This window comes from Mobula birostris, chromosome 30 (assembly GCF_030028105.1).
Source record: "Mobula birostris isolate sMobBir1 chromosome 30, sMobBir1.hap1, whole genome shotgun sequence".
NCBI classification, from domain to species: domain Eukaryota; kingdom Metazoa; phylum Chordata; class Chondrichthyes; order Myliobatiformes; family Myliobatidae; genus Mobula; species Mobula birostris.
The window spans coordinates 14,835,862-14,863,244 of NC_092399.1; the positions used below are offsets into that span (position 1 = coordinate 14,835,862).

At 41.8% G+C, this 27,383-nt stretch overlaps 1 protein-coding gene across 3 annotated transcripts in view; it reads right to left on the bottom strand.

The window, feature by feature from the left end:
- Positions 1–27,383, bottom strand: part of hmgcl (3-hydroxy-3-methylglutaryl-CoA lyase) — a 39,831-nt gene that overhangs the window by 11,941 nt on the left and 507 nt on the right. The window contains exons 1-5 of one of the 3 annotated variants that reach the window (XM_072247374.1): positions 23,283–23,421; positions 13,099–13,182; positions 7,622–7,729; positions 6,218–6,313; positions 59–207 (exon numbers count right to left, since the gene is read on the bottom strand). In XM_072247374.1, coding sequence (XP_072103475.1) covers positions 59–207; positions 6,218–6,313; positions 7,622–7,729; positions 13,099–13,182; positions 23,283–23,369 — 524 coding nt within the window. In that variant the 5' untranslated portion in view covers positions 23,370–23,421. Of the gene's footprint in view, positions 1–58; positions 208–6,217; positions 6,314–7,621; positions 7,730–13,098; positions 13,183–23,282; positions 23,422–27,383 lie in introns of those variants that run through there. The other 2 variants (XM_072247372.1, XM_072247373.1) reach the window with 2 other exon arrangements.

The window sequence follows — 27,383 nt, forward strand, 5'->3', positions numbered from 1 at the left end:
TATTTTCAATAAAAAGTGAAACATTGGCGACATAAAAATGTGAAAAAAATTTAATTACCCCCTAACTGGAATGCTTGCATCCTTTGCTGCTTTCATTACCTCTTCAAACCGCTGTAGACTCTCATCGATTGAGCAATTAATGTTTTTCTTGCTGAACATCTCTGAGGCTGCTCCAAAGATGGCCACCTCTCTCGCACCAGCTCTCAGCTGTGGAAAACGCAAAACAAAATTCATTCATAGCGCAAGATAATAATACAAGGCTTTAAACTCCCAATCCCAGCCAAACTCCTACTCACTCTGCTTTTACTCATAAAGCAAATCTTGCAAGGTGCCTCATTAAACTGGGTGTTAATCCTTTTTTTTAATGCTTAAGTATTTTCTGTTTTTCAGCAGGTACAGGAAGTATAGCTTCCAAGTCAAAAACCTTTACTTAAACACTGAAAATAATTATAACTATCCAAGATGACCATAATATATGAATTATTTACTGAGATGGTATAGGTTAACATCCTATTTACCTTTTTTGATCCGAATTAAGTGCCGTTACCATACTTTGTTCTCCAAGCAGGTAGCGTAATGGTTAGCACAATGCTTTATAGTATCAGCGACCTGGGTTCACTTCCCACTGCTGTCTGTAAGGAGTTTGTTCTTTCTCCTTGTGACTGCATGGGTTTCCTCCAGGTTCTCCGGTTTCCTCTCCCAGTCTAAAGACGTACTGGTTGGTAGGCTAATTGGTCATTGTTAACTGTCCTGTGATTAGGCTGGGATTAAATTGGGGGTGGGGGGTGGGGCTGTTGTTGGGTGGCACGGCTTGAAGGGCCGGAAAGGCCTAGTTTGTGCTATATCTCAAAAGACAGTTAGGTAAATAAACAAACAAATTTAAAAAAATAAACAAATAAAGCTGAGGATCTGTACATAATGGTTGGATAATGCTCACCTTCGTCACTGGTTAAGATACAAAACCGGCCTAAGGACAGCTTCTACCCCCACTGTAATAAGACTATTAAATAGTTCCCTAGTATGATAATAAGTTGGGCTCTTAACCTCATGACCTACCTCATTATGATCTTGCATCTTATTGTTTACCTACACTGTACTTTCTCTGTATCTGTTACACATTATTCTGCATTGTTATTGATTTACCTTTTCTAACCTCAATGCATTGTGTGATGAACTGATTTGTATGAACAGTGTGTAAGACAAGCATTTTACTCTTTCTTGGCTTATATGACAATAATAAGCCAAGTCAATGCAATCCAAACATTGGTATTTGGCTATCGAAATTGAAGTGCAGATTTCTGTGTGTACACACACACACACACACACACACACACACACAGACAGACAGACACAGACACAAAGCAGTTTTAATTACTTCAATTTAGGTTCAAAATGTCAATGAACTTGAAAGGACTGGACCTGAAATGTAATTGACAACATCCTGCTTGGTCCTGTTGTATATTTTAGAAAACTTATAAAACCATAAGATACAGAAGCAAAATTAGGCCATTTGGCCCATTGAGTTTGCTCCGCAAGATTTTGGGCCAGATTTTGCTGAGAATTACCAGTTATCTTCATTCACTTCTAGAATTCAGAGACATTTTTAAATGTTCATAGTTTTGACATCTTTGAAAGCTGGCTAAGCTGAGGATATAGCTCAGCATCAACATCTTTTGCAGGCAGCATTTGTTCTGCCCCTTCTTGTTCACAACCCAAGCAGCAGATTTATGGTGCAGGACATCCTACAGTAGTACTTGACATCAGCCACTAATACCAAATTATAGACAAAATATTTCTAGCCTTTAGACATTTAGTCATTTTCTGTTGTTATTTGAGGAGACAAAATATTTCTAGTCTTTAGACATTCAGTCATTTTCTGTTGTTATTTGAGGAGAGGGACAGTATGAGTGCTAGGGCAGTTTGCTGTTCTCGGTGTCGGATGTGGGAGGCCCTGGAGTCTCCAAGCCTCCCGGACGTCTACATCTGTGCCAAGTGCATCGAGATGCAGCTCCTAAGGGACCGCATTACGGAACTGGAGCTGCAGCTCGATGACCTTCATCTGGTCAGGGAGAGTGAGGAGGTGATAGAGAGGAGTTGCAGGCAGGTGGTCATGCCGGGGCCACGGGAGGCAGACAAGTGGGTCACGGTTAGGAGGGGGAAGGGGAAAAGTCAGGTAATAGGGAGTACCCCGGTAGCTGTGCCCCTTAACAACAGGTACTCCTGTTTGAGTACTGTTGGGGGGGACAGCTTACCCGGGGGAAGCGACAGTGGCCGTGCCTCTGGCACAGAGTCTGGCCCTGTAGCTCAGAAGGGTAGGGCAAGGAAGAGGAGGGCAGTTGTGATAGGGGACTCGATAGTAAGGGGGTCAGATAGGCGATTCTGTGGACGCAGTCCAGAGACCCGGATGGTAGTTTGCCTCCCTGGTGCCAGGGTCTGGGATATTTCTGATCGTATCCAAGATATCCTGAAGTGGGAGGGTGAGGAGCCAGAGGTCGTGGTACATATAGGTACCAATGACATAGGTAGGAAAAGGAATGAGGTCCTGAAAGGAGAATATAGGGAGCTAGGAAGGGAGTTGAGAAAAAGGACCGCAAAGGTAGTAATCTTGGGATTACTGCCTGTGCCACTCGACAGTGAGAGTAGGAATGCGATGAGGTGGAGGATAAATGCGTGGCTGAGGGATTGGAGCAGGGGGCAGGGATTCAAGTTTTTGGATCATTGGGACCTCTTTTGGCGCAGGCGTGACCTGTACAAAAAGGACAGGTTACACTTGAATCCTAGGGGGACCAATATCCTGGCAGGGAGATTAGTGGGGGCTACTGAGGTGACTTTAAACTAGAATGGTTGGGGGGTGGGAATCAAATTAAAGAGGCTAGGCGTGAGGAGGATAGTTCACAACAGGGGGATGGGAACCAGTGCAGAGAGACAGAGTGGTGTAAAGTGAGGGTAGAAGCAAAAAGTACTAAGGAGAAAAGTAAAAGTGGCAGGCCGACAAATCCAGGGCAAGCATTAAAAAGGGCCACTTTTCAGCATAATTGTATAAGGGCTAAGAGAGTTGTAAAAGAGCGCCTGAAGGCTTTGTGTGTCAATGCAAGGCACATTCGTAATAAGGTGGATGAATTGAAAGTGCAGATTGTTATTAATGATTATGATATAGTTGGGATCACAGAGACATGGCTCCAGGATGACCAGGGATGGGAGCTCAACGTTCAGGGATATTCAATATTCAGGAGGGATAGACATGAAGGAAGGGGAGGTGGGGTGGTGTTGCTGGTTAAAGAAGAGATTAACGCAATAGAAAGGAAGGACATAAGCTGGGAAGATGTGGAATCGATATGGGCAGAGCTGCGTAACACTAAGGGGCAGAAGATGCTGGTGGGAGTTGTGTACAGGCCACCTAACAGTAGTAGTGACGTCGGAGATGGTATTAAACAGGAAATTAGAAATGTGTGCAATAAAGGAACAGCAGTTATAATGGGTGACTTCAATCTACATGTAGATTGGGTGAACCAAATTGGTAAAGGTGCTGAGGAAGAGGATTTCTTGGAATGTATGCGGGATGGTTTTTTGAACCAACATGTCAAGGAACCAACTAGAGAGCAGGCTATTCTGGACTGGGTTCTGAGCAATGAGGAAGGGTTAATTAGCAATCTTGTCGTGAGAGGCCCCTTGGGTAAGAGTGACCATAATATGGTGGAATTCTTCATTAAGATGGAGGGTGACATAGTTAATTCAGAAACAAAGGTTCTGAACTTAAAGAGGGGTAACTTTGAAGGTATGAGACGTGAATTAGCTAAGATAGACTGGCAAATGACACTTAAAGGATTGACGGTGGATATGCAATGGCAAGCATTTAAAGGTTGCATGGATGAACTACAACAATTGTTCATCCCAGTTTGGCAAAAGAATAAATCAAGGAAGGTAGTGCACCCGTGGCTGACAAGAGAAATTAGGGATAGTATCAATTCCAAAGAAGAAGCATACAAATTAGCCAGAGAAAGTGGCTCACCTGAGGACTGGGAGAAATTCAGAGTTCAGCAGAGGAGGACAATGGGCTTAATTAGGAAGGGGAAAAAAGATTATGAGAGAAAACTGGCAGGGAACATAAAAATGGACTGTAAAAGCTTTTATAGATATGTAAAAAGGAAAAGACTGGTAAAGACAAATGTAGGTCCCCTGCAGACAGAAACAGGTGAACTGATTATGGGGAGCAAGGACATGGCAGACCAATTGAATAATTACTTTGGTTCTGTCTTCACTAAGGAGGACATAAATAATCTTCCAGAAATAGTAGGGGACAGAGGGTCCAGTGAGATGGAGGAACTGAGTGAAATACATGTTAGTAGGAAAGTGGTGTTAGGTAAATTGAAGGGATTGAAGGCAGATAAATCCCCAGGGCCAGATGGTCTGCATCCTAGAGTGCTTAAGGAAGTAGCCCAAGAAATTGTGGATGCATTAGTGATAATTTTTCAAAACTCGTTAAGATTCTGGACTAGTTCCTGAGGATTGGAGGGTGGATAATGTAACTCCACTTTTTAAAAAAGGAGGGACAGAGAAACCGGGGAATTATAGACCGGTTAGCCTAACGTCGGTGGTGGGGAAACTGCTGGAGTCAGTTATCAAGGATGTGATAACAGCACACTTGGAAAGCGGTGAAATGATCGGACAAAGTCAGCATGGATTTGTGAAAGGAAAATCATGTCTGACGAATCTCATAGAATTTTTTGAGGATGTAACTAGTAGAGTGGATAGGGGAGAACCAGTGGATGTGGTATATTTGGATTTTCAAAAGGCTTTTGACAAGGTCCCACACAGGAGATTAGTGTGCAAACTTAAAGCACACGGTATTGGGGGTAAGGTATTGGTGTGGGTGGAGAATTGGTTAGCAGACAGGAAGCAAAGAGTGGGAATAAACGGGACCTTTTCAGAATGGCAGGCGGTGACTAGTGGGGTACCGCAAGGCTCAGTGCTGGGACCCCAGTTGTTTACAATATATATTAATGACTTGGATGAGGGAATTAAATGCAGCATCTCCAAGTTTGCGGATGACACGAAGCTAGGTGGCAGTGTTAGCTGTGAGGAGGATGCTAAGAGGATGCAGGGCGACTTGGATAGGTTGGGTGAGTGGGCAAATTCATGGCAGATGCAATTTAATGTGGATAAATGTGAAGTTATCCACTTTGGTGGCAAAAATAGGAAAACAGATTATTATCTGAATGGTGGCCGATTAGGAAAAGGGGAGGTGCAACGAGACCCGGGTGTCATTATACACCAGTCATTGAAAGTGGGCATGCAGGTACAGCAGGCGGTAAAAAAGGCGAATGGTATGCTGGCATTTATAGTGAGAGGATTCGAGTACAGGAGCAGGGAGGTACTACTGCAGTTGTACAAGGCCTTGGTGAGACCACACCTGGAGTATTGTGTGCAGTTTTGGTCCCCTAATCTGAGGAAAGACATCCTTGCCATAGAGGGAGTACAAAGAAGGTCCACCAGATTGATTCCTGGGATGGCAGGACTTTCATATGAAGAAAGACTGGATGAACTGGGCTTGTACTCGTTGGAATTTAGAAGATTGAGGGGGGATCTGATTGAAACGTATAAGATCCTAAAGGGATTGGACAGGCTAGATGCAGGAAGATTGTTCCCGATGTTGGGGAAGTCCAGAACGAGGGGCCACAGTTTGAGGATAGAGGGGAAGCCTTTTAGGACTGAGATTAGGAAAAACTTCTTCACGCAGAGAGTGGTGAATCTGTGGAATTCTCTGCCACAGGAAACAGTTGAGGCCAGTTCATTGGCTATATTTAAGAGGGAGTTAGATATGGCCCTTGTGGCTACCGGGGTCAGGGGGTATGGAGGGAAGGCTGGGGCGGGGTTGGATGATCAGCCATGATCATAATAAATGGCGATGCAGGCTCGAAGGGCCGAATGGCCTACCCCTGCACCTATTTTCTATGTTTCTATGTTTCTATTTCCTCATTCTTTACAACCTGTAAAAAATACAAATTGGTGGGATTAGAAAATTTATTATTCTATTTTATTTCTTGAAATGTACATAGAATTGAAATTAGAATCTCAAGACAGTATATAAACAACCATGCAGTACAACACTAATATTTTTTAATTTATGGTCTCAAGTTATATCTAATGGGATAAAATACCTTTACTGGGACCTCTAAGAGAACAAGGGGCAAATGCAAATCTTGCAGCAGATACTTACAGCAGACTCAAACCCTTTCAGATTTGGAGTCAACACTGGGTAGCTCACGTTTGGATATCTTCGGATTCCTTGCATCACTTGCAGCTGATCAGCCATCTAGACAGAGGTAATATGTTTCAAAATATAGAAAGGCCAAGTACAAAAGTCATTACCTTTCACGATCTTTAGAAATTCTGATATATATAACCTGACTAGAACACTGAGAAGTGATCTTTCCTTTACAACAGCAAAATAATTAGCACAAATCATAATTAATTAGTGCAAAAACTTTAGAACACCACAAAACATCCCAGGGGACTTGATGGAAGGCAAACAAAACTTTACACTAGTGCAAAGTATTATCAGTACAAGCATCTGAAATCATGGTAACAAATAGATGCATCTTAAAACCTCTCTCACTGCGAGATAAAAGGGAGAAAGAGAGAGGCACAAGTCAGTTCACAGAGCTTTGTGGCTTGACACCACTGCCAAAGGCACTGTGGTGGAAATCACCAGAGGTGTAGGAATTTTCTAGAAATCCTCTGTAATTTCCAGGACTCTGAAGAGTTGATATCTGATTTCATGAGGGACTTGTCATGTATGGATTCGTACCCGTGAATATGCTGACTTTTGTTTTAATCACCATTTAATTTTCATTTTTTCCTATCTTTCATTATCACTTAAGTGGACAAATATAAAACCCAAGTCATTTTGATTTTAGTTTGTGACTAACAACCTTAGCCCTCAATCTTCTGCTATTTTTCCAGTCCATAACCCCAATCCAACACACATCATCTGGTTAAGAATAGGAATTTCTAAGAAAACATGAACTACTTCCAAGGTCCAGTGTGGACAAGAAGGTCACTACAAATATAAAACTACTAACAGTTAACACAAACTGTTTGATGTTCACTAAATGAAAATAAGCTCAAAGAATTCTGTCACATGACTTCATTTTGCATTGACTAAATAAATACAGTAACTTTCTACGTACAAGGAGAAAAGCAACTTGCTAGGGGAGGAGTTGAGAGTTCACGTAGGGAACCAAATTCACTCAGAAGGATAATTTTTTTCTTAAATATTAACAATTTAGTTTTCAGAAATATCAAATTAGTCTTAGTTTGCAAACGTATTAATCTCCACAGAATACTTTGATTTATGAATTTTTCATTCAGTTTTGAGTTGTGAGAGGGAGAAAGACAACATCACATTATTTTAAAGTGAATTGATTCTTTCTCCTCAAGCCGAAGTATTCAACCTTTTTGCCCACAATGTATTCTTTACACCACCTCAGTGAATATAAACATAACCAGTTTGGAGATGAAAAGGCTATATTGCTTATTAAGGTTCAAAAATAAAGGCCTAAGCACTCAGTATAATTGCAAAAGATGAACGCTAGACTAATTTCTATTTCTAATCTCTTACCTGAGGAACCCATTTTGGGGAGACAAAGCTTGTTGCTTCCACAACTGATAATCCAGTCTCCGAAAGAAGGTTAATTAATTGGATTTTGACATCAACGGGAACAATGACCTGTAACCACATAATTTTTAAAGTGGAAGTCACAGATGGAAAACAAACATTATGAATGGTTTTAAGTTTTCTGAGACTTTCCATTGTTATTGCCTGAACTGCCGGGAGTTTCCAGCATTTTCAGTTTTTATTTCAGATTTCCAGCAGCTGGCTGTTTTGATTTTCAGTGATAGCCTTCTTTCTCCATTTTGATCTTAAATGCAGAATTCAATTCTGTAACTATAAACTTAATTTCAACATACAATCTGCAGAGCTACTACAAAAGCGTTTACTTAGCAGAAGTGTGTTACTTTCTCAGTATTTTCCAACTTGGTAAGGCCTGTTATCAGTAAGTAATTAATGCTACATCATCACCAGAAGATGTGACAGACACGATGTCAGAGTGATCAAAGCCACATGTGGCGCAGACTGCTGGACAAACCACTGTCTGATTGTTTCCAAACTCAATGTCCAACATCCAACCCAAGGAATTTTGCCAAGAAGCTCAATGTCAGCAAGCTGAAATCTGGTACTACTGCAGACCACCCGGTTAAAAGCCTCTATCACAGCTCGCCTATGTTCATCTTGGAGGGCATAAAGAAGACTGGGCTGCTTTCAGAGATTGTGTTCACTCTGCCATCCATGAGGTCTTTGGTCATACAACAAGGAAGAACCAACGAGACTGATGAGGAGATAAAAGCTCTCCTACAGTAAAAACACAGGCTACACGGAGCCTATCAGAATGATTCTTCCCGCATCTCCAAGAAGACTGCATTTGCCAATGTGCACAGATTAGTTCAAACCAAAGTGAGAAAGGTGCAAGACTCTTGGCCCTGCAAAAAGGCTAACGCGATTCAGGGCTACGCTGATAGACATGACTTGAAGACATTCTTTGATGCTATCAAAACACTGTACGGCCCTCGGTCTCCTGAGACATTGCCCCTCCTAAGCACAGAAGGCCATCGCTGAGAAGGCCAAGATTCTGGACAGATGGGCAGAGCATTTCGAATCTGTGCTGAACAGACCATCCACCATAAACAAGGAAGCAACTGATTGTCTCAATCAAGTAGACATCAAACATGAGATGGACTCACTTTCCCAAGAAGAGGAAGTCGAGAAAAGTGATAGACCAGCTGTCAAGTGGCAAGGCTCCTGGAGCAGATGCTATACCTGCAGAGGTCTACATAGGTGGTCTACTCATTGCCAGCAAACTGACAAACTGACGGAGCTCTTCCAGTCCTTCTGGGAAAAGGGTCAGATTCCACATTGTACAGCTGTACAAGAGGAAGGGAAACCACCAAGTATGCGACAACCACAGAGGCATCTCTTTGCTCTCAGTAGCTGGAGAAATCTTAGTCAGATTCCTGCTAGACAGGCTAGATGCTCATCTGGGACAAGGTCATTACCTGGAAGCTATCAACATGATTCTTGCTGCAAGACAACTCCAGGAAAAAAGCCAGGAGAGAACAGACAGCTCCACACCACCTTCGTCGATCTTACCAAGGCCTTCGACACTGAGTCGAGAGAGATTATGGGAGATTATGGAAGATTATGGTGGAGTTTGGTTGCCCTGCAGATTCATCACCATGGTCAAGCAGTTCCATGTTGGGATGTCAGCCCATGTGCTCAACAATGATGACTGTTCTGTTGCTTTCTCAGTCACAAATGGGGTCAAGCAGGGATGCGTTCTGGTGCCCATCCTCTTCAGCATGATGTTCAGTGCGATGTCGACTGATGCATTCCGGGGCAGCGAACCTAGAGTCCACATCAAGTACAGGATGGATGGCAAGCTGTTCAACCTGTGCAGGTTTCAAGCCATTACTAACGTCAGAGAGACAGTGCTAAGAGGCTTCCTATCCATTGATGACTGCACTCTCAACGCAAGCTCTGAGTCATCATCGACAAATTTTCCACTGTATGTGCAACTTCAGTCTCGCCATCAGCACCAAGAAGATGGAAGTACGCACCAAGCAGCCCCAGATCAACCCCTATGTGCAGCCATCCATCTCAGTGTACGGCCAGCAGCTCTAGGCAGTCTACAAATTCACGTAGCTTGGCAGCACCCTCACAAGAGCAGTTTACATCAATGGCGAGTCAGCTGCAGGATTGCCAAGGCTAGTGCCAGTTTTGGGAGACCATGTGACACTGTCTGGGGGGGGAGGGGGGGAAGAGGAATTACTATGAAGACCAAGCTGAAAGTCTACCATGCTGCCCTCCCACCCACCCACCCTCCTCTACGCGTGCGAAACGTGGACTGTGTACATTAGACATGTGTAGACTGAAACAATCTACTTGTCATGCCTATGGAAGATCATGAAAATCAATTGGCAAGATAGAATTCCTGACACAGAAGTGCTGACTGCAGCAGACATACCCACTGTCCACACACTGCTGATGAAACTTCAAGTCAGGTGGGCATGCCACGTCATCAGGATGTCAGGCGATCAAATCCCCAAGCAGTTGTTCTTCGGGGAACTGTCCACAGGGAAGCGATCTCGTTGTGGTCAGCAGAAATGATTCAAGGACACACTCAAGACTTCACTCAAGGCCCTTGAGATCTGGTACACTTCTTAGGAACACGCAGCCTTGAATTGCTCATCCTGGCACAGCCTTCTCAATAAAGGTGCCACCAAAGCTGAAAGAAATTGCAACGCTGAAGCACAAAGGAAATGAGAACAGCAGAAAGAACGAGCAGCAGGCACCTCACCTACAGAACCCTCACACACCTGCCCCACATGTGAAAGGTACTTCCTAGCCCGGATTGGACTCATCAGTCACCTCCAGACAAACACAAACACACCCACCCAAGGATGTCAGTGATCCTCATCACTTGTGATGGGACGCGTGCCCATGCACGCACACACACACAACTTGTTAATAAAAAAAACGGGGAAAAACACAAGTTACACCTGCTGTGTATTAAAAGTAAAGCTTCAACACAATATATAAAATATGTTAGTCAAGTTGCTGAAATTCAAGGGGTTAAATTTGTGTTCTGCTGAAAATGAAGGTGGAGATTGTGACAGTCAGATAATCTACATTTCTCTAATACAGACAGTACATTAATTTTGTGCTGCCTGTACATTTGCACAATTGCTGTATACACCAGGGTCAAAGGCACTACAGTATTCACAGTGGGCCAGTATTTCACGTAATTAAATTGCAAACTTAAAGGAAGTACGCCGTGGCTAGGAGAAGGGATCAGTGTTCTTTCAAAAATCAAACTGGCCATCATTCATTATGGAGGAGAGGCCGCTAAGATTTTCCAATATTGTTCTAGGCATGAGAAGGTGTGATCTGTGGGGCTCTGGGGCTCTCCAAGTAAATTCTCAGAAGATAATTGGAGCAAACGACCACCTTCTAACCTCCAAGATCTAGGGTATGGCACTGCAAGACTTCACACAAATGTTCATGATCAGTAAATACATCTTTGGAAGCCATTATCCCATCAGCCTCAGCCTCAGCCTCAGCTTCAGGCATCACACTGCTACCATTTACACATCAACAGCTTTGATTAACAGCGTGACATCTATACAGTGAACAGCAGGCATACTGTCACTTAATTTAACAATTGTACTCAGTGGTTACTTGAACCGCACACATTTTAGGGCTAGTTTAAGAGAGGGGGATTTAGAAATAATGAGACATCCGGCACAAGTATCTTGTAGCCAGGGCATAGGGCAAATGCACATTTGACACCTTGTCAGAGAACAAGTTGCAAATGAGTTTCTTGAGAATACTCTGATGGTATGGCCTGGAGAAGATGGTTGATGCCCATGCACAACAAAGTGCTTTGTGGATTGGTAAGCAATTGGATAATTAGCCAGGGCATCAAAGAGTATGGGGAGAAGGCAGGGGAGTGGGGATGACTGGAAGAATTGGATCAGCCCATGACTGAATGGTGGAACAGACTCGATGGGCCGAATGGCCTACTTCTGCTCCTATATCTTATGGTCAGTACAAGATCATAAGAAACAGGACTGCTATTGTTAACACCCAGGCTTGTTATTTTCTAATCTTACACGGGGAACCAAGTTCCCAAGTTTATCAAGAAGTTTCCCTCTTTTGATTTTGAGATCAATCAAAAGTATTTGTTTTATCTTCATTTAGTTTTATGAAATTATTGCTCAACCACTTGCTTATCGCAGCCATACCAGAAGTAAGAAAAGATGGAGGCCAAGTCCATGCGAATATTTAAGGCGGAAGTTGGCCGTTTCCTGATCTGTCAGGGCATCAAAGGATATGGCAAGAAGGCAGCAGTTTGGGGTTGAGTGGGATCGGGGATCAGCCATAATGGAATGATGGAGCAGACTCGATGGGCTGAATGGCCTAATTCTGCTCCTAAGTCTTATAGTCTTATAAGATAGGGTGTTATCACCATCAGACTCAACCAAGGTACATAATTGTGTTTCATCTGCATAATTGTGGAAATCAAGTTTATGCTCTCTAACAGCGTCTCCTAAGGGAAGCACTTATTAAGTGGTGAACAAGATTTTATCCAACATATGAATTTGCACAAATAGCATAATTCGTACTTAAAAATCATATTTGTTAATTAAAGAATAGCACTCGAGTCCAAAAGAGCAACTAGTGTTTGAAATCAATAGGAGCCTAACATTGCACAAAACAAATTACAGTTATTTCCCGAGTTATGAACGTCCGACTTATGAACAACTTGTACTTACGAACGGACTGCCATAAAGCCTATTACATTAAAAATTCCTCGGTTCAAGGAAGGAAAACGCCGTCCGCCATTTGAAGTTGGATCATGTTGCCGTTAACACTGTGTTGAGTGTGTAACTTTGTATTTGGCTTAAATTTTTCTTAGCAAGATTCACCCTGACCCCCCTTCTCCACTCAGCACCACCCCGAATTGTCCCATTTAACCTGTCTCAATGCAGGTGGACTTTAGGACCCGGGGGAGCTCAGGACCTGCTGCCCGCAGCTGCTGCTGAATTCTCAGTGTTTCTGTTCTGTTGACGGACGCGGTAAACGAGTTAAAATTATGGACCGATAATTCCCATCTCGTGATTATTTCACTCTGTGATGAAGAATTTGTTGCGAGTAGGGGTTGGTTCAATTGTTTCAAAGTGAGGGCAAATTTACACAATATTAGAGTGCAGGGTGAAGCAGCGAGTGTCGATGTAAGTGCTGCGAGTATGAACCTGTTCCGACTTATGTACAAATCCAACTTAAAGACAGACTTCGGAATGGATCTTGTTTGTAACCCGGGGACTGCCTGTAACTCAAATTTGTTGACCCGTCGGTCACAATTTTGGTTAACATTGTAAGAAAATAAATCAATTCAGCTTTATTTTCATTCTTGGATGATATAACTGACACAAATTCTGTGCTACTGCAACGTTTTGGCATCCAGCATTGTGAATTACCTTTTCATTCTGTAGTCCATCTCGGGGTCCAACTTCAACAATTTTCACATGCTCAGGCAGAGATTCTGCACCTGCCACACTGGTCTGCATAGGATTAAGAAAAAATTGTTAATATCTTAATAGATGTTAGTACTGTTTCTCTGCAATAATAACAAAGATCTCCCTGCAATCTGTACTATGAAAAGTTGCAATATTACTGCATTAACCACATGTAGTTTTCCAAGTGTAGAGCTTAACATGTGTTCAGTTTAAAACAAATGATCCTTAATTTAAGGGTGAATGTTATACACTAATCATATTTTGTACTTTGTACCAAAACAAAAAAATCACTCAACAAATAGCATGCCTTCCAAAACAAACACAAAAGGTGCAGGAGAGCCATACATACACACATATACATACACAAACAAACACACACACACACACACACACACACACACACAGAGCAAATCTAGTGAAACACGTTCCTTTTCTTTTTGAGTACCACTGGCAAGACATGGATTGATTTGCCATCTCCAACTTAATGCAGGGATAGGGAAGATGCTGATACTTAATTAAGCAAAGACAAAGATAATACAGTGGCACCTCTGGTCAAAATTTCTGTTACTGTGAATAGCTAAGCAAGTGAAAGATGACCTGATTTCCAAAAGGCATAAAGTTAAAGATGACACATTTCTTTAATATTTTAAGCAAGATTACTTTTTTATTTCCATTTTTTACAGTTTCAAAATAACAAAAAAGGAAAAGGGCCTGAAACAAAAGTTTGGGCACCCTGCGTGGTCAGTACTTAGTAACACCCCCTTTGGCAAGTATCACAGCTTGTAAACACTTTCTGTAGCCAGCTAAGGGTGTTTCAATTCTTGTTTGGGGGATTTTCACCCATTCTTCCTTGCAAAAGGCTTTTAGTTCTGTGAGATTCTTGGGCCGTCTTGCATGCACTGCTCTTTTGAGGTCTATCCACAGATTTTCGATGATGTTTAGGTCGGGGGACTGTGAGGGCCATGGCAAAACCTTCAGCTTGCGCCTCTTGAGTTAGTCCATTGTGGATTTTGCGGTGTGTTTAGGATCATTAACCTGTTGTAGAAGCCATCCTCTTTTCATCTTCAGCTTTTTTACAGACGGTGTGATGTTTGCTTCCAGAATTTGCTGGTATTTAATTGAATTCATTTTTTCCCTCCACCAGTGAAATGTTCCCCGTGTCACTGGCTGCAACACAAGCCCAAAGCATGATCAATCCACCCCCGTGCTTAACAGTTGGAGAGGTGTTCTTTTCATTAAATTCTGCACCCTTCTTTTTCCAAACATACCTTTGCTCATTGAAGCCAAAAAGTTCTATCTTAACTTCATCAGTCCACAGGACTTGTTTCTAAAATGCATCAGGATTGTTTAGATTTTCCTTTGCAAACTTCTGACGCTGAATTTTGGCCACAATAAACAAAGGTATGTTTGGAGAAAAAAGGATGCAGAAATTCATGAAAAGTACCCTCGCCAACTGTTAAGCACGGGGGTGGATCGATCATGCTTTAGACTTGTGTTGCAGTCAGTGGCATGGGGAACATTTCACTGGTATTGAGGGAAGAATGAATTCAATTAAATACCAGCAAATTTTGGAAGCAAACATCACACCATCTGTAAAAAAGCTGAAGATGAAAAGAGGATGGCTTCTACAACAGGATAATGATCCTAAATACACCTCAAAATCCACAATAGACTAACTCAAGAGGCGCAAGCTGAAGGTTTTGCCATGGGCCTCACAGTCCCTCGACCAAAACATCATCAAAAATCTGTGAATAGACCTCAAAAGAGCAGTGCATGCAAGACGGCCCAAGAACCTCACAGAACTAAAAGCTTTTTGAAAGGAAGAACGGGCGAAAATCCCCCAGACAAGAATTGAAAGACTCTTAGCTGGCTACAGAAAACGTTTACAAGCTGTGATACTTGCCAAAGGGGGTGTTACTAAGTACCGACCATGCAGGGTGCCCTAACTTTTGCTTTGGGCCCTTTTCCTTTTTTGTTATTTGGAAACTGTAAAAGATAGAAATAAAAAAGTAATCTTGCTTAAAATATTAAGGAAATCTGTCATCTTTATGTTTATGCCTTTTGGAAATCAGGTCATCCTTTATTCACTTAGGTATTCACAGTAACAGAAATTTTGACCGGGGTGCCCAAACTTTTGCATGCCTCTGTATCTGTGACAAGTTATGGATGACTGGGATCAAAGCAATAGTTTCAGATGGAGTTATGTTTAAGGTGTATTACAGATAAATAAAATAGAAAATGCAGGAGGTACTCAGCAAGTCCAACAGAAATTAACATAAGAAATATGTTCCTAATTAGCTCCTCAAGCTTTCTATACCAGCCAGTAAGATCTTGGCTGATCCATTCACGGTGTCAATATCACTTCCATGCCCTCTCCATACCCCCCTTGACTCCATTCCAATTTAAGTATCTATTAATTTCCATCTTGAAAACATTCAGGTTCCATAAATCCCCCAGGCAGAAAATTCCAAATGCACAACACATCACAGAAACCAGCCTCCTCCCCTCTAGACTCTGTCTGTACTTCTTGCTGCCTCAGTAATCAGTCTGCATTATCATAGACCTCATATACCCCAGCATGACCTCTTCTTCCCTCTCCCATGGGGCCTGAAAGCATGATTCACCAGGCTCAAGGACAGCATCTATCCTGTTGTTTTCAGACTCTTGAACAAATCTCTTGTCCAACAGGATGGACCCTTGACCTCATAACCTACCTCTATGACCTTGCACTTTATTGTTTACCTGCACGACATGCTTTCTGTAGCCTTTACACTTTGTTCTGTATTGTTAATATTTTACTTTGTTCTACCTCAATGCACACCACTGTGCAATGATTTAATCCGTGTGAACAGTTTTTCACTTGATCCTACATTGAAATGGGCAGAAATTTTATTAGAGAAGAAATTCTGTTCCATTGTCTTAAATGGTGTCTGCTTATTCTGAAATTATGTCCCCTGTACTACTGACTCATAATGGAAATATCCTGTCAGTTACTATCCGGTCACTTCCCACAGAATGTTATAGGTGTCAATTAAATTATCTCTCATTCTCCTAAGCTCCAATGTACCATCAGCAAATGCAAATCCACCCTCATCTCGTGCAGTAACTTTTACAAGGCACCTCCCAAATGTACTTTGAAAAATCCAAGTACTCTGCATCTTCTAGTTCCCTTCATCTATCCCGTTTATCTGTAAAGGGATGCTTGCAAAATTTATGAAACACATCTTCCATTTACAAAAACCATGTTCACTCTTGATTATCCTGTCATTCCCTTAAGACTTTTTTGCTGCACACAATCATGCCCACACAACCTGTTGGCCTTAAGCTCCAATAGTTTGCCAGATGAATCAAAGATTGTTATAAATGTTTATTTCTTTGATGGTCTACTATTTTGGTATTTTTTTTCCCAGCGTCATCTACCAGGAAAAGTAATTGTTTAGAACCTCTGCCATTTCTCCATTGCATTGTCATCTTCCAAGGGACAACCATTTACTTTATCAGCTACTCTTCATTTTAATGTCTACATATTAGAAGCTCTAATATTCTAATATTAATTGCTACTTTACTGTCACCCTGCCTTCTCCCTCGTTCTAGTTTTCTTAGACACAACAGATTACAGATCTTTTCTTAGCTATCTTTGGTTGGGTCTAATACTTCCCACTTCTATGGCCTGCCACTGATCTCTGCAAGATTATATGCCTTTCCTATCAATCTGATATCACATTTAATTTGATTGAATATCCATGGATCCTTCTTGTAAAGCCTCTCTTTCTAGTTGGAACATACAGTACCTTCGGAAGATTTACAAAAATATCTTCTTAAACGTCTGCCCCTGTTGATCCATATGCTGATATTTAATCCATTTTTTCAGTCTAATTTACTCTGTCTTTACTCTATTGTAAGTGACTTAATTTAAAAGTTTAGGTCACTAGTTTCTCACCCTCAATCTGAATTTGCTTTGATCACACTTTCCCCTTGTGACCTCTGAGGTGACAGTGGAAGCTGATGAGGATTTTTCAGACTTTTCCAGAAACAGTAATCAGGGTGCTTAATGTGGGAAGTAGAAGGTAGTTTACAAGATGGTGCACTCCTGCTTCTTACACTGAGTTTCTGTAAACTCAAAATGTACAGATTTGAGGTTCCCAATACCAAATTGAATGCTGCTTCCCCAGAGTAGTAAAGTGCTGGAGATTCCCAAAAGCCAGAGAGGAAGGTGCATTTTATCCGGGAGATTTTGAATACCTGCTTGAATCTTGCCTTCTTTCTGCCTGCCTACCTGGTAATTTCTTCCCCAGCAAAGCTTGGAATAGTATCCATCTTGGGAATTTGGTGCAAGATGTGTAAATAATAAGGTTTATCCAGTAGAGTCAACTACGTTATACTAGGTCCTCAATGCTAGGGACACAGGCCAAGAAAATACTGAAAATTCTTCCATTAAATTTTGCTTAATCTGCATTGCTAACCAATTTCCCCCAGGATCAATAAAGTATGACTATGACTATGACTATTGTTGACATCTTTCCAGCACCTTGAGATGCCTGCCACAGGTAGTTCAGATTTCACACAATAAATTCAACAGTCATTGTTTCCTAGTAGACCATGAGTTTTGGCCATATGAGAGATCTTGGTCTTCAAACATCTTTTCCATTCAACAGAGGCTACACTGAAGCACTGAAGGAAAGCGTGATGATAATCATTGTGTTGCAATACCAACACATTCAGCTGCAATCCTAAAATGGTACACCCTGCTTTCCTCATTCAATGTGCAGTCCTGCCTGCAAGTCCAAACAATATTATTTTTTACATATCTGAATGACTTTCAAAAGTATGATGTGATTTCCATGAGAAATATACAAAGGTTTGATTTACATTTGTAATGCAGGTGTGCAATTATTAAAATATAGGCAGCTAAAAATGTTTTACCTTTCTACAATATGCAAACTATATACTCAGATCTAGTTACTTAAATAAACTTCTACTTTGCATCCCTAGATTAGGTTTTACTAAATATGATAATTTGACCATGAGGAACTACATAATTTTAGACCAGTGGTGCAGAAACTGAAGCATAAAATTCTTGACTGATAGAATATTGCAGGTCTTTTGGAAAAGCTGTTAAAGTCGAACCCTCTATTCCTTTATCAACTGGGCATAAAAGTTCTCATGAAAACACTTTGGCAAGGAGTGTCACCCGAGATCCTTGCCAAAATTTATCTTTAAGTCAGTATCACAAAAGAACACAAGAATATATATAAAAAAATGAAGTGTGGGCAAGTCATTGAATAAGATCATGGCTGCCTTTTTCTCAGAATCAGGTGTATTATCATCAGCATGTGATGTGAAATTTGTTAACTTAGCAGCAGCCGTTCAATGCAATACATAATCTAGCAGAGAGAAAAATAATAAATAAAATAAAACATAAAGTAAATCAATTACGTATATTGAATAATTTAAAAAACAACATGCAAAAACAGAAATACTGTATAGAAAAAAAAGTGAGGTAGTGTCCAAAGCTTCAATGTCCATTTAGGAATCGGATGGCAGAGGGGAAGAAGCTGTTCCTGAATCACTGAGTGTGTGCCTTCAGGCTTCTGTGCCTCCTACCTGATGGTACCAGTGAGAAAAGGGCATGCCTTGGGTGCTGGAGGTCCTTAATAATGGACGCTGCCTTTCTGAGACACCGCTCCCTAAAGATGTCCTGCGTACCTTGTAGGCTAGTGCCCAAGATGGAGCTGACTAGATTTACAACCTTCTGCAGCTTCTTTTGGTCCTGTGCAGTAGCCCCCACCACCCCCACCCCCCAATACCACACAGTGATGCAACCTGTCAGAATGCTCTCCACGGTACAACTATAAATGTTCCTTGATTCCATTAATATCCAAAAAAGTCTATCAACTTGCCTTGAATGCACCTAGTGACTGACCACACAGTACTACAAAGTTTCACTGCCCCGAGAGTGATACCTTCATTTGGGTCCAAAATGGTCACTGCTTTATTTTGAAAGTGTGAACAGCCATGGGAAGCTCCCCTCACTCATTCTGAACACCACCCCACCCCTAATAACCACCACTTTTCTGTACTTGTAGTATTCTGCTCACTAAGAACCAATCCTGTTAGAATCATTTCATCTACCAGCAAAGGTGGTGCTACTGTGATCTGGTGAAGTGATGAATGCTGCCAAATGTCAATCCTCAGATGTATCTTCATAGCTCCTCCAGACATGACTCCACCATCAAACACCAGGCGATTGTTTTCTACACAGTTACTAATCTCATTTCCTTAGATCTTATCTCGCTGGCTCACACAGCCCATAATCTACACACAGAGCTGTCAAAGCATAGCTACAGTTCCAGCCCACACCTGCCTTATTCAACTTATTTATTTCTATCTTGGACGGCTGGTGTTGTAGTGGCAACAGCATCGGACTTCAAGGCCAATGGTCCCGAGTTCAAGTCTGGCCAACTCCTTGCACGCTTCCCATCAGCTGTGGGTTGAGCGTCAAGCTAGCAACTCAACCTCGTTAAAAAAACCACGGTTAAATGTACAAAAGTGCTGCCCGATGTGAGAAGGAACAACATTTCTATCTTGACTCCTTCATTTCTCTCTGGTTGAGGCCCTTGACCATTTCAGATTCCCTCCACCACTTGGAAAATTTCTTGTTTCTTGATCCCAACCAGTTCAGCTTCACTATGGATGTACAATCCCTTTACATTTCCTTGAACAGAGGGCCACCCAGTTCCCCTCCAACAATTCACTCTGGCAGCTGGCTAAACTCATCCTTATATTGAACAACTTCGTCTTCAAACTCCACTCGCTTTCTGCAGTTCAAAGGTATAGCAATGGGCACAAACTATACCTGTCTTTTGCGAGATGTATGTGTCTGTATTTCTAATCTGGCCTATTCCTTCAACTATTTTCCAGTACACTGATAACTGTACTGAACTGCTTCCTGTACATGCATGTAACTCAAAAATATCCCCACATTTGCTGCCTATTTCTGCCCTGCTCTGTCATTTACGTAGTCTGATTCTTCCATCTCTTCAGGACTTTTTGCCTTCATCTCAGAGGACAGGCAAGTCACCAACACCCACAGATCTCCACAGTTATTTTGATCAATCTTGAACTTATCACACCCTTAACTCCTCTCCCACTCCCAACCTCCTACCAGGCTCCATTCCATTCTATTCTCCAATCCCATAAGCTCCGATGATGAGACTTTGCAGACAGTGCCTCTGAAATGTCTTGTTTCTTCCTGAACTGTGGTTTTTGCCTTACCTCAGCTTTTTACCATTCATATCGGGGGTACTATTTATTTAATTAAACTGTTTGATATACATATATACACATTTACCATAACTTAGTTTTTTTCCTGTATTATCATGTATTGCATTGTACAGCTGCTGCAAAGTCAACAAATTTCACAACATATCAATGCATCTGTTAGTCTTGCGAGACCATGGATCTGCGCCTGGAAAGTCTTCACTCTCCAGGGCATACACACATGACAGTGATATTAAACCTGATCCTGATACTTCTCTCACATCCTCTCCTCCTGAATGGAACAAGTTCTCCCAGTCCTGAACTTGCCCTCCTCAACTTTCACCAGCTCTAACACGATTCTATCACCAGACACATGTCCCACTTCCCTTTCAGCGTTTTGATGGGAATTGCCCCCTTTGCAACTCCTTGCTTCATTTTTAAGACCCACTCTGTCTTACTACATTTTCCAATGCAAATACAAGAGATGCAACATATCTGCCCTTTCCATAGCTTCCCTTCCCATCATACAGTTTTCCTTCGAATTCACTTGCACTGCTCCTAATTTAGTGTACAGTATTCACTGTTCACAGTTTGGTCTCCACACTACTAGGCCAATGCAGATTAGTGTGAGGCTTTATGGAACATTAGTCCACATACGTCACCTCCTTGCTATTTCAATTTTCCATCCCACTCTCATGCTACTTTAATTCTCCATCTTGACATGACTACCCATGGCTCTCCTTCACATTATAATGACATCCAATACAAGCTCAAAATACAGCATCTCATCTTCCCATCAGGCACATCAGAACCTTCCAGACCTGATAATGAATTCTCCCAACTTCAGATAGCTGCTTTTTGTCTGTATCAGAACTGCACACTTCTATTGAAGAGATCTGTCAGTGATACTACTTCAGTCTTTCTTTCCAATAGCATACATCACTTGTTGGGCAGGTCCCATAAACCCACTGTTTGCAACACATTATACTTCTTTTCTCTGTCTTATCATCCTTGATCTGTCCTATTTGGATAGGGTGAGGCCAAATTATTCATGGAGTTCATCAACCCATGAATAAACTGGCTTTACCCTATCAGGGATATTCCCTTTGTTCTGCCCATCTTCTCTGTAATTTAATACTATCTTGATTTCTCTTTTACCCAATACCGACAAAGGAACTTCAGCTTGTAGTCTTAGCTCTTTCCACAGATGCAGTCTGACTTCACCTCTCATTTTCCTGAAGACACGAGGGAGGTCATTTGTCCTATCGAGTTAATGCTTGTTCTCACAGTAACCCTATACCTCTCTTACTTCTCTTCAATTGATCAATCTTACATGTCCATTAGCTTCCCCTGATTCTCCTACTGCCCACCAGCTTTGGTGGGGGGGGGGGGGCGGGGTGGAATTACACCTGCCATTTAACCTATCAAGCAGTTTTTGGGAGGGTTGAAAAATTGAGCAGCTGTCCCCAGAAAGAACTTTGAAGTTCCTTACAGATAGAACTTCAAAGCTCCTGACAGATGTCCTGTCGCCAGACCCTCCAGTTCAATCTAACACACTATGAAGGGTGCTGCAAGTCATCAGTGTGCATACCCCATTTCCTGCTGTGGATGAGAACAAGAAGGATTTCCATTCCAATCTTGGAAAAAGTCCTGACATGCGTCCCAGAGGAGGCAAACTGATACTCCTTGGTGACTTCAATGCAATCCTCTGGAAAGATGTGATTAGTTAGGGTGGAGAGGAGAAAGTAAAGAGTGAAATTCCTGGGACACACTCTGATCCAGGCACCGTGTCATCGTCGCAGTGAGAAACCCACTACCTGTACAATGACACAGGAAATAGAGATTGTTGGATTGTCCGTTTCCAACTTGGCTCCAAATCAAAAGCAACAACAGAAATATTGCTGCAAGAAAATCAGTTCTGAAATGATCAAGAACTTGGCAAAGCCAGCTTTACACAGGACCACAAAGACAGCCTGACAACACTCAGTGCACTCACAGGACCTTAACTGGACTGAAGTCCACTGTAACTAGAGTCTGCAAACAGAATCTTGGCTCCTCTACCGGAAAGCATGAGGATTATTTAAATAATGATCAGGAAACCCAAGAACTAACTGACCATAAACAAAGACAGTTTATGGATTAGAAACTCCCCCTTTTCTCAAGGAAAAAGTCATTCAGGCATCTGGAGACTGAACTGTAACAGAAAATACTTACCCTCAAAAACAAATTGTGGGGTGGCCGGAGCATAGGACACCCAGTGCCCCTCTAGTAACAAGTTATGGATTTGATAGGGCCTTTAAGACAGTATGCCCCAATCCTGCAAGGATCGATCCTACCACCAATGAAGGACCACTTTTCAAAGGAATAGCGAAGCAATCTACACTTGATTAAAGCACTCCAAAGTACTCCACATATTGGCCACGGTCCTTAAACTCACACAGTAAGCTATCTTAGATGTCAGCCTATGAAAATCAAAATATTACAGATACTGAAAAATCTGAAATAACAACTGAAAATGTCAGAGTTGCTGAATATTTCCAGCATTTTATTTTATTTCTGACTTCCAACATTTGTTATTTATTTATTTGTCTGTCTGTTATACAATGTTCTGGGTTTCCATGTTCCACATGCCAGCCAACACGAGCTGCAGCTTTCACACCAGTAGATGTAATTGATATTCTGCGAATACCTTCAACGAGTACTTTGGTCAAAAAAGAAATAAAAATCAAAATGCTGTGAAGAACCTCCTTCCTCTTCCTCACTGATCTCCTTTTCAGACAATCAAAAATCAAGTTACGATCTTTTATAAAAATATTTAAGAATTACAACTGTGACGCCCTGCAGCGTGCTCATTTTGGAAGACTTTACACTGCATTTTCACTCACTGTTGTGGCCAGCACGCGTTGGAAGGCAGCCGCCGCAGCAACTACAGACAGTTTCGGCAGCCTCATCGCAGCCGACAGCGCCGCCATTTCTCTGGTTGCCGTCCACCAGACCCGGCGCCGGCGCAGCGGGACCACCACGTGACCCGGCGGCCCGGACGACCACGTGACCCGCGCCGCCGCCGCTCCGCCTATCACCGCTCACCGAGCGTGACTCCGCCTCCTCGCGCTGACAGGGAATTCCTGTCCTTGCAAGGACAGGCTTTAGGAAACTTTCTAAGAGACAGCTTTGCTCCTGCAGAATCTCATGTACTTTATTTTTACAGCTTAGCTCCTGCAGAATCTCTCCAAGTTATTTAGTGTCAAGCTTCAAAAAAAACTAGCTCGGAGCCGTTTTACTGCAACTAAAGGTGCCCTATAAAATACAATCGGAAATGCAACTCTGGGGAACCCTTCAATAATAAAAAAATTGGAAATGCTGTAAATACCTAGCACGATATGCAAGCACAGAAACAGAGTTAAAGCTCCCCCAAGCACGAGAAAATCTGCAGGTGCTGGAAATCCACAACAACACACACAAAGTGCTGGAGGAACTCACAAAATTCCTCCAGCATTTTTGGGCCAATCGAGTTAAAAGCTTAAGGTCTGTGACCTTTCTTTAGAACCTTAACTCTGACCTTTCAATCAAAGGTCATAGGCCTGAAAAATTAACTGCAACACACATCAAAGTTGCTGATGTGTGTTGCTTGAATTTCCAGCGTGTTTGCGTTTGAAAAATTAACTGTTTCTTTCTCAGAAATGGCTAAGGTGAACGTAGTGGTCCCCCACTGCATCAGCTACTCTTCTCCACAGCCCCTCAGCACTTTTCATTCCTCCATGCACTGCCACTTCATGCTTACACCCACATCCCATGCCTACACTGACACAGTCACTGTGTACTCATATGCACCGCTGCTACCTAGAAGAGCCACTTTGTCACTTTATCATCTCCCGTTGGATTCATATTATAATAAACGTGAGAAAGTCTGCAGATGCTGGAAATCCAGAGCAGCACACACAAAATGCTGGAGGAACTCAGCAGGCCAGGCTGTGTCTATGGAAATGAATTAACAGTCAATGTTTCGGCATCTTCTCCCTTTCTTTCCAGTCGCGAAGAAGGGTCTCGGCCCAAAAAAGTTGACTGTTTATTCATTTCCATAGTTGCCACCTGACTTGTTGAGTTCGTCCAGCATTTTGTGAGTCACCTTAAGTTTAGATACTACGCCTAGTGTTTCTTTATGTACACACAATTAGTCTACATCGGGTCAGACTGCCTTAATTCTAAACTAATCTTATGGATATAAGGGCACACTCTGGCAGTTACTTGTATGTTGTGTTTCGTATGTAGGATTGCTTTTATATTTATATTTACTGTATTTTTATGTCATTGTGTTTTCTTACGCTGTTTTGCATCCAGAGTAACAAATGTTTCATTCTCCTTTATACTGGTGTACTGAAGAATGACAATAAACTATCTTGAATCTTGAAATCTTGACCTTGAAATTCTGCCATGTCTCCAACATTTCCAGTGGCATATATGAAGCTGACAAGGAAGATTTGGGAATGTGGATTGGCGGATTTTTGTAGTTGGGAGTATAATGGAAGTCTGCAAACTGCATCTGCAGAATTGCCAGACCAAGCTGCAGATCTCAAGCCCTTAACTTTCAGTACAAAGATCTTTTCTGCAAAGAACTTGATTTTTAATGCATATCAGTCAGACCCATCTGCATTTGTCATGGCCAATATCAGATTAAAATAAAAACAGGTGTAGACTATTGAGTCGTAGTCTTTGAGCATGCTCTGCCGTTTGATATCATCATATTTCCACATCCTCTCCATGCCGCTGGATAACTTTCATCTAGAAATTTAACTATATCCTTCTTAAAAATATTTTGCGACTGTAGTCCTCCATGGTTGCAAATTTCACAGGCTGACCAATCCTCTGAGTGAAGAATTTTTTCTTCATCTCAGTCTCAAATATATTATTCTGTAAATTGAGACTGTAAACTGTTGTTCTGGATTCCAGGTGCACACTCTCCACACAAACTTGTATAGTACTGAGGCAGTTTTGTGTGTCTCAGTTTGCTTCCCTCTCACTCTTCTGAGCAGTAGTAAATATAAACCTAGTCAAATTTAATCTGCCATTCCAGGAATTGTATCTCATACAGGACCTTCGATGCCCTAAATTGCCCATAGTTTAATTCCCATTTCTCTTGGCTAGATGAAGGTGTGGCATCTGCAGGATCAGAAGCTGTGATGAACTGGCCGTCTCTTAACTCCCCAATGCCTTTTCACCAGTTACACAGGCCAGCAGTGTGTTCCAGTTCTCTCTACTCACCTATGGGACTTATCATGACAAAAAACATTCACTCTCCCAATCTCCTGGGTACCATGTGTACCTTTGGCAGAAAACAGTATACTTACCTAACAAGGTCACTTCAAAATAGTTTCCGGACCTGAAAAGGCTAAAATCTAAGTCAGAAGGTGCATGGAAACACCTTCAAGAACTCCTTCCAAATCATCGTACTTTTCTATGATTCTACGAAATCACGCATCATCCCGAGATGGAAATGTATCACTGTTCTATTATTGTGGCTGGGCCAAAGAACTGGAAGGTCAGAGACAGTCATAGAAAGGTACAGCACAAACAGGCCCTTCAGCCCATCTAGTTTGTGCCAAGCCATTTAAACTGCCTACTCCCATTGAGCTGCACCGGGACCATAACCCTACCACCCATGTACCTATCCAAACTTCTCTTAAACATTGAAATTGATCTTGCATGCACCACTTGTGCTGGCAGCTCGTCCCACACTCTCACAGCCCTCTGAGTGAAGAAGTTTCCTTTCATATTCCCCTCAAACTTTTCACCTTTCAACCTTAGCCTATCACCTCTAGTCCAACCTCAGTGGAAAAAAGCCTATTTGCATTTACCCTATACCGCTCAAAATTTTGTATGCCTCTATCAAGTCACCTCTCGGCCTTCTACATTCCAAGGAATAAAGTCCCAAAGCTATTAATTTTTTTCTTATAACTCTTATAGTTCCTCTAGAACTGGCAACATCCTTGTAAATCTTATATTTCCTCTAGAACGGGCAACATCCTTGTAAATTTTCTCTGTACCCTTTCAGCCTCCTGAACATTAAAGCCTGGTATCACCAAAACTGGCTCTGCGACATCTTTGAAAGGGGATGAGCATAGGTAACAAATACTGTCTTGAGCAGCAATGATCACATTGCATAAACAACTAATAAACATAAATGACTGGAGGGAATGAACGATGGTGCTGTTTCTCTGGGAATTTCTGCAAACAACCACCTCAGCTAATGAGTAAGGTCTTGTTAGAAGAAAGCTTAAGGACTGACCCAATAGGGCAAGATACTAGAGGTTTCTATCTACAAACTATCATGCATACGTAATTTTCTCATCACCTCCTTCCACAGTAAAAACGTTAGGAAGGAATAATGACAGACCACGTATCCAATGGTGGGCATTCAAATGGATGATTGCCACGGTCTCCAAGGTGAAATATGACCCGCTGCCGGTTTCTGTCCCAGTATTTTATGACCGATGCTAATTGTTTAGCACCTGCTAAACTGTATAAATTCTTGAACTTGATAGAACAGAAGGGAAAACCTTGTCTCTCAACGCTCTTTCATACAGAAATAAGATATCCTGCCCCACAGCAGACCCTACGCATTCCTTCAACAAAGCGCGTGGGGTAACAGCACTGTACTGCCGATTCGCTAGTGGGACCAATGATACTAGAACTGGGACGTCAAATTTGGAAACAAGACATAAAGGAAATAATATAAAAGGCTACATTTGCGGAAACGGAAAACCTCTTTCTGTTTGCTTGAAGTAGAATAGAAAGAAAACACATTTAAAAAAATAGTCAAAAGAAATACAAGTAGCGGTTCAAAGTACAATACTCCATAAATATGAGACGAATTCAAAAAGGCCACAGTTGATCAGAAAATAAATTTATACCAATTTTCAATAAACAAATAAACAGGTAAGTTTATAAATAATAATATAATATAATACTAACAACATTATTATCTAACG